Source organism: Mauremys reevesii, linkage group 7 (genome assembly GCF_016161935.1).
Source record: "Mauremys reevesii isolate NIE-2019 linkage group 7, ASM1616193v1, whole genome shotgun sequence".
In the NCBI taxonomy this organism is placed as follows: Eukaryota; Metazoa; Chordata; order Testudines; family Geoemydidae; genus Mauremys; species Mauremys reevesii.
In genome coordinates this window covers 47516332-47529876 of record NC_052629.1, presented here as the reverse complement: position 1 = coordinate 47529876, position 13545 = coordinate 47516332, and the positions used below count along the sequence as shown (strand labels likewise).

Below are 13545 nucleotides of genomic sequence, written 5' to 3'. Positions count from 1 at the left end.
TAGTTAGCTAACAGTACAAACAACATTTGGAAAGATCATTAAGTGTCTTCCGAGATCATCAGCAATTTTCAAGTGGTCTGTGAAAAAAAAATGTTTGAGAATCACTGCTTTAAATAATACAAGGCACTCTCAATATTTCACATTTCTGATAGATAGATAGATAGATAGATAGATACACACACACACACACACACACACATATATCAGAAATGTGAAATATTGAAAATGCCTTGTATTTTATTGTATGTGTGTGTGTATGTTATTACTTGTGCCCATTCCTGTGATATTTATGGAAGCAAAACTTCCATGCTCTTCATTGGTAGGGGAGTACACATTACATTATGACCTAAATAATTACTATGTGGGGTGGGAGGGCTAATGTTTACTTTTAGGGATTCAATCTGAGAGCAAAATCTTTAATAGTATTTATTGCCTCAGTTACCACAAAACCTTTTTATTGTGTTTTCAATAAATGTTCTGTAGTTGTTGCACAATTGCCTGGTCTTGATCCTGTTATTAAGAAAGGCACAAGATATTTTATTATAAAGAGTAGCACTTGTAACTGAGTGCTACATTTTGGCCTAATTATTAACAGGACTGATGGCCTTCCCTGACGTCTTGGTTCGAATCCATTAGGTCATATGTACTTTCAGAATCCTCTATCCCTCTCCAGGAATAAGCTAAACTATTTACTTGATATAGTACTGCTTTAATTCTGAGGAGCAGTATATCAATAAAATACAAAGTATGCCATGTTGTAACATCATTCTGGGAAATAATCTACTGCCTTTGACTATAAAATTAGCCTGTTTCTTAGCCCAGAGTTAATCATTACAAATGTTCTCAATATCCACTTTACCTGTTCACAAATGTTTAGGAAGATGTGCCAAACATGAAGACAATAAATTCTTGCTCCTGTGTTTAGAAAGAGCCTCAGGCAATCTCAGTGCAAATGCAATTTTGAATATTTGATAACGCTTCTCTGTGATCTAACAATGTTTCAAAGGAGAAAATGAGGCTCTGTGTTTGATTAATCAAACTTATCCATTTTCTTTCTATTGCTTTCCGTTAACGATCCTCTCAGGCTCTTCTGAGGAAGTTCTAATGCAACTCTTGGGGCTAAATCCTGATCCATGCTAAACCCCTTTGTGCCACTCTGGCAGTGCTAAGGGGACTTAAAGATGTCCTAATTGGGGTGATGACAATCATCCAGCACTGAGGAATCATTAGCTGATTAAGAGCTGGCATATTTAGCCCTGTTCTATGCTCTATTGGTCCCCACCACCTGGCATATGGGGTGCATCAAAGATAGGAAGGAACCTTAATGCTGCTCTGAACTATATGGACTAGGGCTGGAACTGGCATAGAATTGGCTTAGTGATTGGAAAGCTGCAGCTGACTCATTTGCAGCTTCCCATACCCACTTACAACTACCCAAAGCTTTTCCTTGGTGCAGCTAAGGATTCCAATCTTGAAATGGAAAGTTGTCATAAGAGGACTTAGCCTTAACAGAACACCTTTAATCCAGGGATCTCAAAATGTTTCCCAAAAAGGAGTAAGTATAAGTATACTTTTTTTAAAAGAGAAAATAAGGCATAGATAAAAGCGGCTTTCCAAAAGTCACAGAGGGAATCAGCAGCAGAGCTAGGACTAGAATCCAGCTTTCTTGCGGGCAGGCCCCGTCCTTGCTTCATCACACGTGTAGTAGCTCTGGAGACTGGCTCTATTATTTAATCAGAGAGCATAGAAGTCAGTTCATCTCTGGTCAGAGGGCCAGCAGGAGGCCTATGCATCACTTAACTCTACTTAAACCCTCAAAATAGGGATAAAGTGGGACAGGGGGTAAATTTCATCCATCAGGAGTACAGGGTTGGCAGTGACTGTGTCTGTGTAATCTTCCTAACAATAGTGGGCAAATATGCCTCGACCTTGACCATGGTACATGTCTGCTAAGAACTGGACCTGAACCAGTATTGTATTTTACCTAAGCCACCAAGCAGCTGTCTGATGGTAATGCCATTGCCAGCCTAAGTTGGGTTCAGACCAGTAACCTAGAAGTGCAAGGCTGTATATCATTTATCTTGAGACTTCCAGTTCCACCCACATCAGCAGAATACCAAAGAGTTTGGTCTCAAATTTAATGAAGTGCTGCCAATCCAACATTATCAAAAGATGTTACTATTGGAGCTGTAGTTGTAGTGTCATCAGGGCTGGCTCCAGCCTTTTTGCCATCCCAAGCAGCGAAGCAGAAAAAAAAAAAAGATAAAGCCGATTGGCGGCACTTCGGCGGCAGCTCAATCGTGCCGCTTCATTCTTTGGTGGCTATTCGACAGCGGGTCCTCCGCTCCCTCTCCTCCTCTTTGGCAGCACTTCGGCGGCAGCTCAAAGAGAGAAAGCGAGACTGAGGGACCCGCCACCGAATTGCTGCCGAAGACCTGGAGGTGCCACCCCTTTCCATTGGGTGCCCCAAGCACCTGCTTCCTTCGCTGGTGCCTGGAGCCGGCCCTGAGTGTCACCAGAGAATGGAATGAAGAATAAAAATAAGACCTGACAGACTATGAATAATGGAATCAGTTTCCAGATGTTTCGTTCAAATACCACCAGAAATACCTGAGTTTCACGATGAGTTTCTAGTAGCCATAATGATGGTACTGTGCTAATCAGATATAAAAATATTGCTGGAGAAAACCTGTGAAGAAAAAGAAAAGATGGCTTCAACACTGTATGAGCACCACATATATCCTACCATTTTCTGAGTGGAACATTCAGAATGTTACTTTTCAGTGTGAACTGTATTTAATAAATGTTTTGTGACTTCTGCCATATGGAATATAAGGGAGAGGGGTAACTGCAACTAACACTTTAACAGCTGCCATTCTCACTGAATTCCTAATGCAATCAATACATGTATGTCTTAACACGGGTTTACTAGTCAACTTCTCAAAGATTAGGTTTGTTTAAAAACCTTTTTCAAAAACAAAATGAAGGTTTCTCTTTGAATTCATGTATTTTGCCCACTCAATTCTGTGTGGAAGTGGGTATATAAAAATCTCTTGCTGAAGGCCCTCTTTCTCATCTCACATTGGTGTAAATCAGGAATCACTCCACTGAGTTACACAGGTGTAAAAGGAGTTTGAGATCAGAGTCCATGTGTAAGCACAAAGGTATAAATACCCTGAACCAAAACAAATGTTTCCTCCCCAAAGAATCCTTCAACATGGACTAAAACTGTTTATAAAGATACTGGCCAGATATGCATGTCACTTACACTGGAAGTTCTGTAACCTTGTTTGTTGTGGATCTCTCTGCTTTCCCTTTCACTTTGTGTCACCTCTGCTTGCTTTGATCATCTTCATAGTGTCACTTTCTGACACCTGTGGCATTCAGCTTCTTGAGCTGGCCATGTTTTCCAAGGACGCTGAGGAATTTTATCATGCCGTCTATGCACGTTTCCCCCTTTTTTGGTTCTTGTGTTTGTTGCTCAGGTTTCCCAATAAAATGCAAGTCAACACTTTCTTCATCTTCATTTTTTGGACCAGGAGTCAGGTCCAATGTTGTTAGTATTCCATCTAATATCTTGTTTTGAATGAGCCTGATCCAGAGCCTCTTGAAGTGGTGGGAGTCTTTTCACTGACTTCCGTGGGCACTGGTTCAAACCCTAAGAATCTAATCCGACTCCCATTAAAATCAATGACAAAACTCCCCTTGACTTCACAGGTACAGGAGCAAGCCTGAGGAAACTTATTTGGTTGTCATTACTCCTGATCACTAAATCCTGAATTCACATGAAACAGCTTGAAACAGCCTTAACTAACTTTTCACCATGACAGTGTGACAGCAAAATTAAAGATGTTCACAGGTATAATAGGAAATATTAGCCCCTCTACTATACTTTTGTTGTTATTTCCCTAAAGCAGCCTTTTTCGCTCAAATTGATCTTGTGGTGACAGCCTCTGACCTTCTGTTGCTCTGCAATTTAGGTGGTCTTGCTGCAGCTGCTCAGTTTTTGGCTTGCAGTCAGTCCAGCTGCTCCACCCACAGTCTAAGCTCTACCCTCTTGTGACCCTCATCTCAAAATGAGATTCTGCAGATCTTCATAATATGACCAATTCCATTTTTTCTTTGTTAACTATTTCACTGCTGCCCAAAGCAGCAACATTCACACTTAAATTATCATTGTTAGATTTCATAGTTAACACTGACTGAGGTGAGCAGAGCTATTGTTTCAGGATTTCTGCAGACATCACTCCACTAATTTACATTTTGAAGGTTAGAAGGGTTATTTTTGCAGCTATAAAGGCTAAAGATTTTGGGGTAGGGGCTAAAATCAAGCTTATTTTCTGGAGAAAGAGATGATTGCTACCAGAGAAAAGTACCAGTTTGCTGAACTGCCATAAAATGGCTCAATCAAACTCCTGATGCTACTCCCCTCAAAACTACCCAGTTACTCCTCGGTTTTTTAAATTTATTTAATTTTTTACTTCATTTCAATGTCATTCAGCATGGATAAAAATCAATGATTTTTTTAAAAAAATCAGATTTTTTTAAATTTAAATTGGGGTTTTTTTATAAGCTTTTTGAGGGAAAAACCGATCTAAAGATTGTTTTAATTAAGATGCATTATAGCTCAAAGATACCTCATCATGCAACAGGGATTATAAATTCTAATTCTATAGTATGAGACAATATAGTCATGTAATATTTAAGAAAAGTTTTGTAAATGAGTTCCAATAGTTCATGGATTAGGGACCCAATCTTATGGGGTTCCAAGGGCTTCTGTATAGGTTATTTAGGTTAATCTTTCTATTTACCCAATGGGGCTCAGTGCTCAGTTTAGAAGATACCATCAGAGATGCTTAGTTTTGCAGTTCTCAAACTGTGGACTTGTGTCTCCAGAGATAACATGCTTGTTAACAGCAAAAAAGGTTTAAAATAAATAAATAATAGAGAGAGGTGAGAAATAACCGTCCTCAACCCTATTGTCCCTCTGCAAATTTGTGTACACATAGTCAATCCCTTACCTCTCTCTAAAAGTGCAAAGTTTCAAAAAGTTCAATGAATAGAAGATTGTTGGGGGTAGAATAGATCTGGACAAGGAGAAGAAGTCTGGAGATAAATGTGAGAAGGGAGGGACAGGCAGCAGAAAGAAAAGTGAAACTGTTTGAGCAGTATATTCCAGAAGTCTTGAGGGCTTTCTGAGTGTAGCCTTCATTGATTTGAGATCTACCATACCATTCTCTCACTAGAAGGGAAAATCTATCACTTTTAACAGCAATAGCTTCTTCTGCTAGTGTAGAAAGAATATTTTCTTCCTTTGGACTAGTTCATTCCAAATTGAGAAATCGTTTTGGACCTGAAAAAGCAGGAAAGGTTGTTTTTCTTTTCCAGATTATGTACAAACAGGAAAATGAAGGTGAAGATGACTGAGTTAGCTGCAGAAGCCAATATTTTAAGTTTCTCATGTTGACCCGGCTGACATAGTCAATTTAATTTTTGTTTTAAAAAAATTTTTATTTAACTATTTTAGTTAAAAACAATTTTAACAAAAACAAACCTGATTTTAAAAAATTTGAAAGTTTAACTAAATTAAAAAATTCATATGCATATTTTGTTAAAATACTATATGTTTGCTGTTGAAAAAAAAATCCAGAATACATAACGTTGTTGTTTTAGTTAAATAAAACCCTTTAAATGTCTGTCTGGTGATGTTCTCCTCCTAATACAGCCTGGCAAGAAAATCCTCCAAATATTAATGATGAACCTGTTGAATTGGAGATAGTTCACCTCCCAATAACTTCATAAATATCTGCTTCAATTACCTTTGGTAAATAAAATAACCAAACAAGCATTCGTTTTCTGATATAGCTGTAAAACTAATCTGAAAAGTTTTCAAAATAAATCACTTTAAAAATGTAGTGTGTACCTTCTAAAAATGAAACCTACATCTATCTCTGAGTTGTGAAGAATATGTATTAAGGTTATAACAACCAACAAGAATGCACTTTTATGTAGAAATCCATGATTAAATGGAGTCTTCCTGACTAGTGATTTAAATCATGATTTAAATCAAATCCATTCTGATGTCATTGATTCCATTTTTTTTTAACGTTCGATCATTTCAGAAGAGAACAAAATAAGGCCTGGTCTACGCTTAAAAATTAGATAAACATAGCTACGTCCCTCAGGGCTGTGAAAAATTTTGTGCCCCAAGCACTGTCATTAGGTCAACCTAATCCCTGGTACAGATGCAGCTAGAAGACTGATCGAAGTGTAGTCATATTTTGAGTGTGAAGTAATTCTAATTTCCACCCTAGAAACATGAAGCAGGTGTGAAATGGAAAACAACTAGTATGTTTGACAATCTTAGCTAGAAACATGATGGCTACCTATCTTTTCTGTAAGACAAGGTGGGTGAGGACCTGAGGTGATATCTTTTATTGGAAGAAATTTCTGTTTGGTGAGAGAAACAAGCTTTCGAGCCACATAGAGCTCTTCTTCAGATCTGGGAGAGGTGCTCCCTGTGACACAGGTGGAGCAGAATGTTTAGCATAGGCAGTTAGCAGATATTCGAAGGGGCCATTCAAGGTAGAGTGGTCCATTAACACCTCTGCAGTCATAGGACAAAAAGAGAGTGATAGTGGCATAAGCACCGACTCCCTGGGTGCTCCAGCCCTGGAGCACCCATGGAAAAAAATTAGTGGGTGCTTAGCACCTATCGGCAGCTAAGCGTCCCCTCTCCTGCAGTGCCTGCTGGTGGCCCCACTGATCAACTCTTCCCCATCCCTCGCAGCGCCTCCTGCCCACCACAATCAGTTGTTTCGCAGCGTGCAGGAGGCACTGGGAGGGGGCGGAGACAGGGCGCACTCATGGGAGGGGGTTGGAAGAGGCAGGGTGGGGGTGTGAAGGGGCAGGGGTGGGGTCTTGGGGGAAGGGGTGGAATGGGGACAGGGCCAGGGTGGGAAGAGGTGAGGTGGTGGTTGGGGCTTGGAGGAAGGGGTGGAGTGGGGCAGGCCTGGGGTGGAGGGTGGGGGGAGTCGAGCACCTCCCTGGTAGAAAGGAAGTTGGTGTCTATGGTTAGTGGGTTAGAGATTGTTGTAATAATCCATAAATCCAGTGTCTTTGTTCAGTCCATGATTTTTATTGTTGAGCAGATTCATAAATTTAAGCTCCCAGACTCATCTTTTGAAGCTGTTGTGCGGGTTTTCTTTGCGGATGAGTATTGATAGGTCAGACGTAGAGTGATTGCTTTGTGCTAATGATTTATGCTAAACAACCTGCTCCACCTTGCATTTAGCTGTGACTCTCGGAGCACCTTTCCCAGACCTGAAGAAGAGCTCTATGTGGCTCGAAAGCTTGTCTTTCTCATCAACAGAAGTTGGCTCAATAAAAGATGTTACCTCACCCACCTCATCTCTCTACTATCCTGGGACCAGCGTGGCTACCGCTACACTGCATATCTTTCCTGTAGGATTTTAGCACAGGAAATTTTTCTCTAGTTGGCAGGTTAAAATGCTGCTGATCTAATGATGCTGTCTCTACCCAGCTGAGCTCAGGGGTTTTAATCTTGCCTTTCTTTTTAGAAGGAGCAACCTAGAGGAAACGTTCCTTGGCCAGCTCCTTCATATTATTTAATCTCCATGTGTGCTGTTAAAATTGCCTGTGCTAGTGCAACAAGCAACTATGTTTAACCATAATTTGTGGACAGATATGATGCAAACCAGTGCTTAATTTGTGCCAGGGCTTGCCAGGCATGTTAGGCTTGGCAGTTCATAGCTCCAGCACCTCTGGGCTTGCTGTGTCAGTTATGAAAGTAAAAAAAAAATTGCTTGAGCCCTGGCACCTCTTTCATTACAAATTAAGCACTGATGCAAACTGTTCAGTCACACAAACCTCTGCCCAAATGTGCAGTGATCATATATGTATATACATAAATTTAAATCCTGATATCTAGATCTTATTTGTATACTTTTGACTACAGGTAAACCCAGTTATCTAAACTGATTGATCTGAAATTCATTTCTATCCCTCAAATCCAAATATAATTTATCTAAAACTCTAAGTATCCAAAGAGGTTCTGGATGTCCCCTGACTTACTTGAATAACTGGAGTTTACCTATATATGAACAGTCAGCCTTGAACTCCTCCTAAACAATGATTAAGCATTGTACCATACCTCTTAAATTTTTCCCAGATTTACAGGAAGATCACTAATCTATCCCATTGCCAGAAGGTCACAAGGTATTCGCGATCTCCTTACACAGAATAATCAGTGAGCATCAGTAAGAATGGAGTGTTTACCAACTGCTAAATCATGGTGACATATGAACTTGTTGGGTATTTTCCTTACCTTATAGGAAATAACTATAGGATAATGGGTGGCAATGTTGGTTTTTCTAGACTATTTTTGTAGGTTTGATTGAGTTGTATTAATCTAGAAGGATAAAGTCATGTAGCAGGACTCTCACTTTTGGGATGGAATATCCAGTCCAAGAGCCGACAATGTTGTGACATTTATGTAGCTGCTCAGCACAGTACAACTAGGGCTCTGTGCAGGCATAGGGGTTATCCTGTGTGCAGTGTATTGCAGAGTTGGGCCCCAATTCATCAAATTTTCCCTTTTCCTGTTTGCAGAATGTTCTTGATAGCAAAATTCTTGAATGTATTTATTGTTTAAACTAACTCAAAATTCTTTGTATCTGGTTTCCACCTCAGGAGCAGTTTGTGGTGATTTTACATACCCAAGCTTTGCAATTTGTACTGATTTCAGTGGGCCCAGAGTTCTTTCCATGTGCAATGCATTGTAGGATCAGCACCTAAACTTGTGCGTGAACTGTTTGCTCAACTCCATTATTCAATTGAGATTAGCAGCTGCCTGCTAGCTGACATGGAAATATCCATAAAGAATATGAATAGAGAGGCATCAGTAGGGTTTTTCTTATACCATTTTCACAATAAAGCTAATTCCATGAACCCAGTTAGGAGCGATCCTACAATGGCCAGGAGTTAGACTATATTTGCTGGTTATTGCTAGTTTATGGTACAGCTAGCACCAGCTGTTTTTTATTTTGATTTTTAAAGAAATGTTGGGGGTATCTAGAGGCTGGGATAGATCCTTCTTTACATTCTTAAAAATCCAAATAAATAAGCAAATATTCTTTTCCTCATCTAAGTTTTATGCTTGTGTGAAATACTATGAAGGAAAATATCCAGTGTAGTGGAATTTATTTACTTAGGCAGTATTAATGCCTCCTTCTCAAAACAATCATTACGACGCTGAACTTTTGTTTAATGAGACATTATAGAGGAATATAGCCACAAGATCTCTCTATTTAAGTGTTACCGTATTACACAGTGATCATTAATACCCATGGCATGTCATTTCTAATGCTTGTATTAAATTGTCTGAAATCTCTGACTACACATATTCAACAGACATGGCATGTCTATTAAATGTTATTGGACAGGAATGCTGGGGTTTTTTGGAAGTGAATATACTTTGTCTGACTATTGAATAAAAGGTAGCCAAATATCTATTTGTCCTCTGTCTATTTTGCTGGGTATATAATTGGTGTGTTAATTTTTTCAATAATAATCACCTCCCATATTTTTTTTTGAACCATCCCTCTATGGTTGGACTATATTTCTTTTTTCCAGTGAGACACTATCAGTAGGTGAGCAACTACTAGCAGATGAGAGAGATTAATTGTTCAGCTCCTTTTGTGTGACTATTTCTGCTAGGAAGGATCACCAAATGATCACTTGGTAATAAATATCCAGCAATTTGTGATATATGGTTATGGACTGCATCCCAATACTTTCTAATGAGTGGACATTCCACCATATTGCATAAGATCTCCTGTTTCACCAAACATTTCTCCAACATTCATTCCCATTCAATCTCTCTATTTTTTAACCTGACTGGTGTCAAGTAGCACTGAAACAGTATCTTAAAGACTGAAGCTACTGGTCCTCTTTTCCAAATCAAACCGCATTTCTCTGGGATCATTTGTCTATCCAGGTGCTTTTCACAGCGTGCTTTATATGAACCAGCTTTTTGTTAGGAAAAATGTCTGCAAAGATTGATATAAATGTTGTATATAGTTTCCTAATTGACCAAACACCATCACTTCTATTAGTGGAGCATTCTGAGGGAACTGGGGTTATTTAGTCTCCAGAAGAGAAGAGTGAGGGGGGATTTGATAGCAGCCTACAACTACCTGAAGAGGGGGTTCCATAGAAGATGGAGCTAGGCTGTTCTCATTGGTGGCAGATGACAGAACAAGAAGCAATGGTCTCAAGTTGCAGTGGCGGAGGTCTAGGTTGGATATTAGGAAACACTATTTCACTAGGAGGGTGGTGAAGCACAGGAACGGGTTACTTAGGGAGGTGGTGGAATCTCCATCCTTAGAGGTTTTTAAGGCCCAGCTTGACAAAGCCTTGGCTGGTATGATTTAGTTGGCGTTGGTCCTGCTTTGAGCAGGGGTTGGACTAGATGACCTCCTGAGGTCTCTTCTAACCCTAATATTCTACGATTCTATATAAAACAGCTTTTCTAGAAAGTTGAGAAAAACGCTTGCTTTAAATTTGCCAGACTGAAAAGTCATGCCTCCAGAAAACATTTGGATACAAATGGGCAACATTTTATAAGATATCTGGGAATTCAAATTTCAAAAAGAGATCTTAAAGATCTCTTTTTGTTTGAGCAAATGAAGAGGTCTGGAGTGTGGGGGGAAGTATAAAATTTTTTGGTTGGGAAAAAGAGCCACAGTCAAAATGAACATTTTGCCAAGGGTATCTTTCTTGGCAAAGACTTTCTGTGATCGTCCCAGAGGAAACTCTACCAAGAAGACAGAGGAGGATATTAGAATTTATATGGAATTAAAAAAAGACTGAGCAGATACTTTGTATATACCCATTAAACATGGTGGGCTAGTTGTTCCCAATATTCTATGGTAGTTGATTTAAAAAAAAAAGTATGCTGAATTGAGTGCCTTGTGGAAAGGTCTAAAAGATTGACAGCACTGGAGGCAAACGCCCCTTTTTTATTCGCTGACCAGATAGGGCATGACTAGTGGCAGTGCAAGCTTCCTCCAGTAAACTCTCTATTATGCCTTGACTTTCATCTGGAAGGATTCCTTCTAGTGGTGAGAGTAGTTCAGTGTCTGTGTCTATTCCATCCGTTCTCTGTTGAAAATGCCAGTGAAGGTATCAGTTTGTGTCATGTGGGATTTTAACAATAGCAAACTTGTAAACTTTTTTAAAAATGTTTTCCTTAAACTTCTTGCAGAATCATTAATCTATTTTAAGTAGCAGTTCAACTCCCTGTAGATATGCTTCAGACTAACATGTTGGGTAAAAAATTCAAAAGTGCCTTAGTGATATAGGAGTTTAGCCCATTTGCAAGTCACAAGGGAACTGAACATACAGGGAAAAACATCAGTGGGGCTTAGGCTTTGAGTTCACTTAGGTGCTCATACAAATTTTACCCATTATCCGCAAATGTCTAGACACCTTCTTGTTATCAGGCCTGATCTTACTCCCAGTGAAGTCACAGGGTGCAGGACTGAGTCCAGTTTTTTAAAAACATTTCTGCATGGTTGCTCTAGCTCCTGAGTCAATTTGTTTTCCTCAAGACTTTTCATTGATTTCTGTTGAATACAAACTTATTTGCACAGCTAATACTATTCTTAGAATTTTCTGAAAACAGGTGTGTGAAATATTCCTTTGCATAACTGCTGTTGACAAAAATGAGATGTTCCTATACTACTTCTATATAATAAACATGTATTTTGATCCCTATAATCACTAAACAGTTACTGCATTATTTAAAAAGTACATCCCTGGTATGGATTCAGGTAGAAGACTGATGGAAGTGCTATGAGGGTATTTGAGTTTAGACTGTGACAAGTGTGTGGCTTGCTTCACAATAATACTTTGGACTTTTATAACGTATTTCATTCACACAACGGTGTCAGCATTTATTATCATAAAACTATCTTTCATTTTTTTATCTGTTTATTTACTTTCAGGGACATGTGGCTTGAGTTTCTACAAATGGAAGATCCATAATAATATTGGCAGATGCAAACATTTACCTCTGCTTACACAGAGCTGTTGATTTGGCTCACTCTTAGAGTAATGAATCACATGGGATGTGGACAGAAGCAAAGTCATCCTGTTTGTATGAGCACTTTCTAGACATGTAAAATTCTTGTGCTAGGGAAAACTGTGGTATGTTTTTAAGGAATCTTTGTCTCTCACCCACATTCATTTATATTGAAACATTTTCAGTTTAGTGGCTCCCATATTTAACTTCAGGCAGATTAGAAACTGAAATACTGAGCAGAATCTACATCATACCATGCCAGTGGCTTGTACACATCTTTATTTGTTGATTGTCAGTTCAGGGTAATCATTGTTGCAGCCAGCACTGATGAGGAATAATATTCCAGGAAAACTGTGGATATCAGTGAGACTAGCAGAAGGAGGAGGTTGCTGGAATTATGGAATGGAGCAGCCTGCTTTCTCCAGGATTTTTGCCCTGGCACAGTTGCTACCTGACAAGCTGTTGCTCAAAGAGCCCAGATATTCTGTCTGTGCAGATTGTAGCAAAGGCAAAAAGGAGTTACGTAGTTTTTCTTCCTAGCTATTTCAGCATTCTAGATCAGCAGCACTAGAACAAAAATGCCTTGCATGAAACTCTCACAGTTTCCAATGCTTTCTCTGACAAAAGTTTGATTTCCAAAGAGCCTGATGCAAAACTACCCTTTTAAAAATTTCTTTTGGATTTTGCAGTGGCTTGTCCAGAACTCTACTGCCCCCCCCCCCCACAATCCCATCTGCAAACCTATTGTAGCAGTTGATGCAAAAATTCCTGAAATCTCGACAAAGACAAGGCAAGAGCAGCTTATGTAGCAGAGCTAAAGTGAGTCTCAGCTCTGAAATAATATAGCAATCCAGCTAGCGTGAGCCTCAGATCTGCAATAAGTGTGCATGCAAAGAGCCAAAAGACACCCTGAAGGAGCAAAGGGGATATGCTCACCATTTGTAGCCTTTGCCTTTCTTAAACTTGAGGGTGAGCCCAGTTTCCAGGCACAGGAGGAGATTGAGCAATGCCAGCAGCCAGTACTTGGGTTCCTTCTTCACTTCAGTCACTCTCCAAACCCCGATCAGAGAGTGTAGAACAAAGAGCAGCCGTGTAACCAGGGCATTGAGCAGCACTAGCAGCTCCATTCTCAGCTGGCCCCCCACCCCCTCTCCCAGTACTGCGGTGGCCCAGTGCCTTTTACAGGCAATGGGAAGTTTCCCTGGGAATAACTGATGTGTGTATGCACCACAAGCAGATAGACCTTTCCTCTTGTTCCATCTCAACAAAGGGGCCCAGTTTAACAAAAAAACTGCATTGCCCCTCCCCCAGACTTCCTGAAAACTCTTTAAAAAAATCAAAACCAGGCTTTTAAACTATAGTGGTGTCTAATGCATGACTCCGCACAGCACTGGCTGATCTCATTGAGTCACAGGCACATAAAGGATTCCTTCTCCCCC

At 39.8% G+C, this 13545-nt stretch overlaps 1 protein-coding gene across 1 annotated transcript in view; it reads right to left on the bottom strand.

Moving 5' to 3' along the window:
- The window catches only part of TMEM26 (transmembrane protein 26), a 33330-nt gene extending 20097 nt beyond the window's left edge, over window positions 1-13233 (bottom strand). Inside the window, exons 1-2 of the mRNA XM_039482566.1 lie at window positions 13043-13233; window positions 2611-2689 (exon numbers count right to left, since the gene is read on the bottom strand). Coding sequence (XP_039338500.1) covers window positions 2611-2689; window positions 13043-13233 — 270 coding nt within the window. The remainder of the gene's footprint in view (window positions 1-2610; window positions 2690-13042) is intronic.
- Between the last annotated feature and the right edge of the window lie 312 nt (window positions 13234-13545).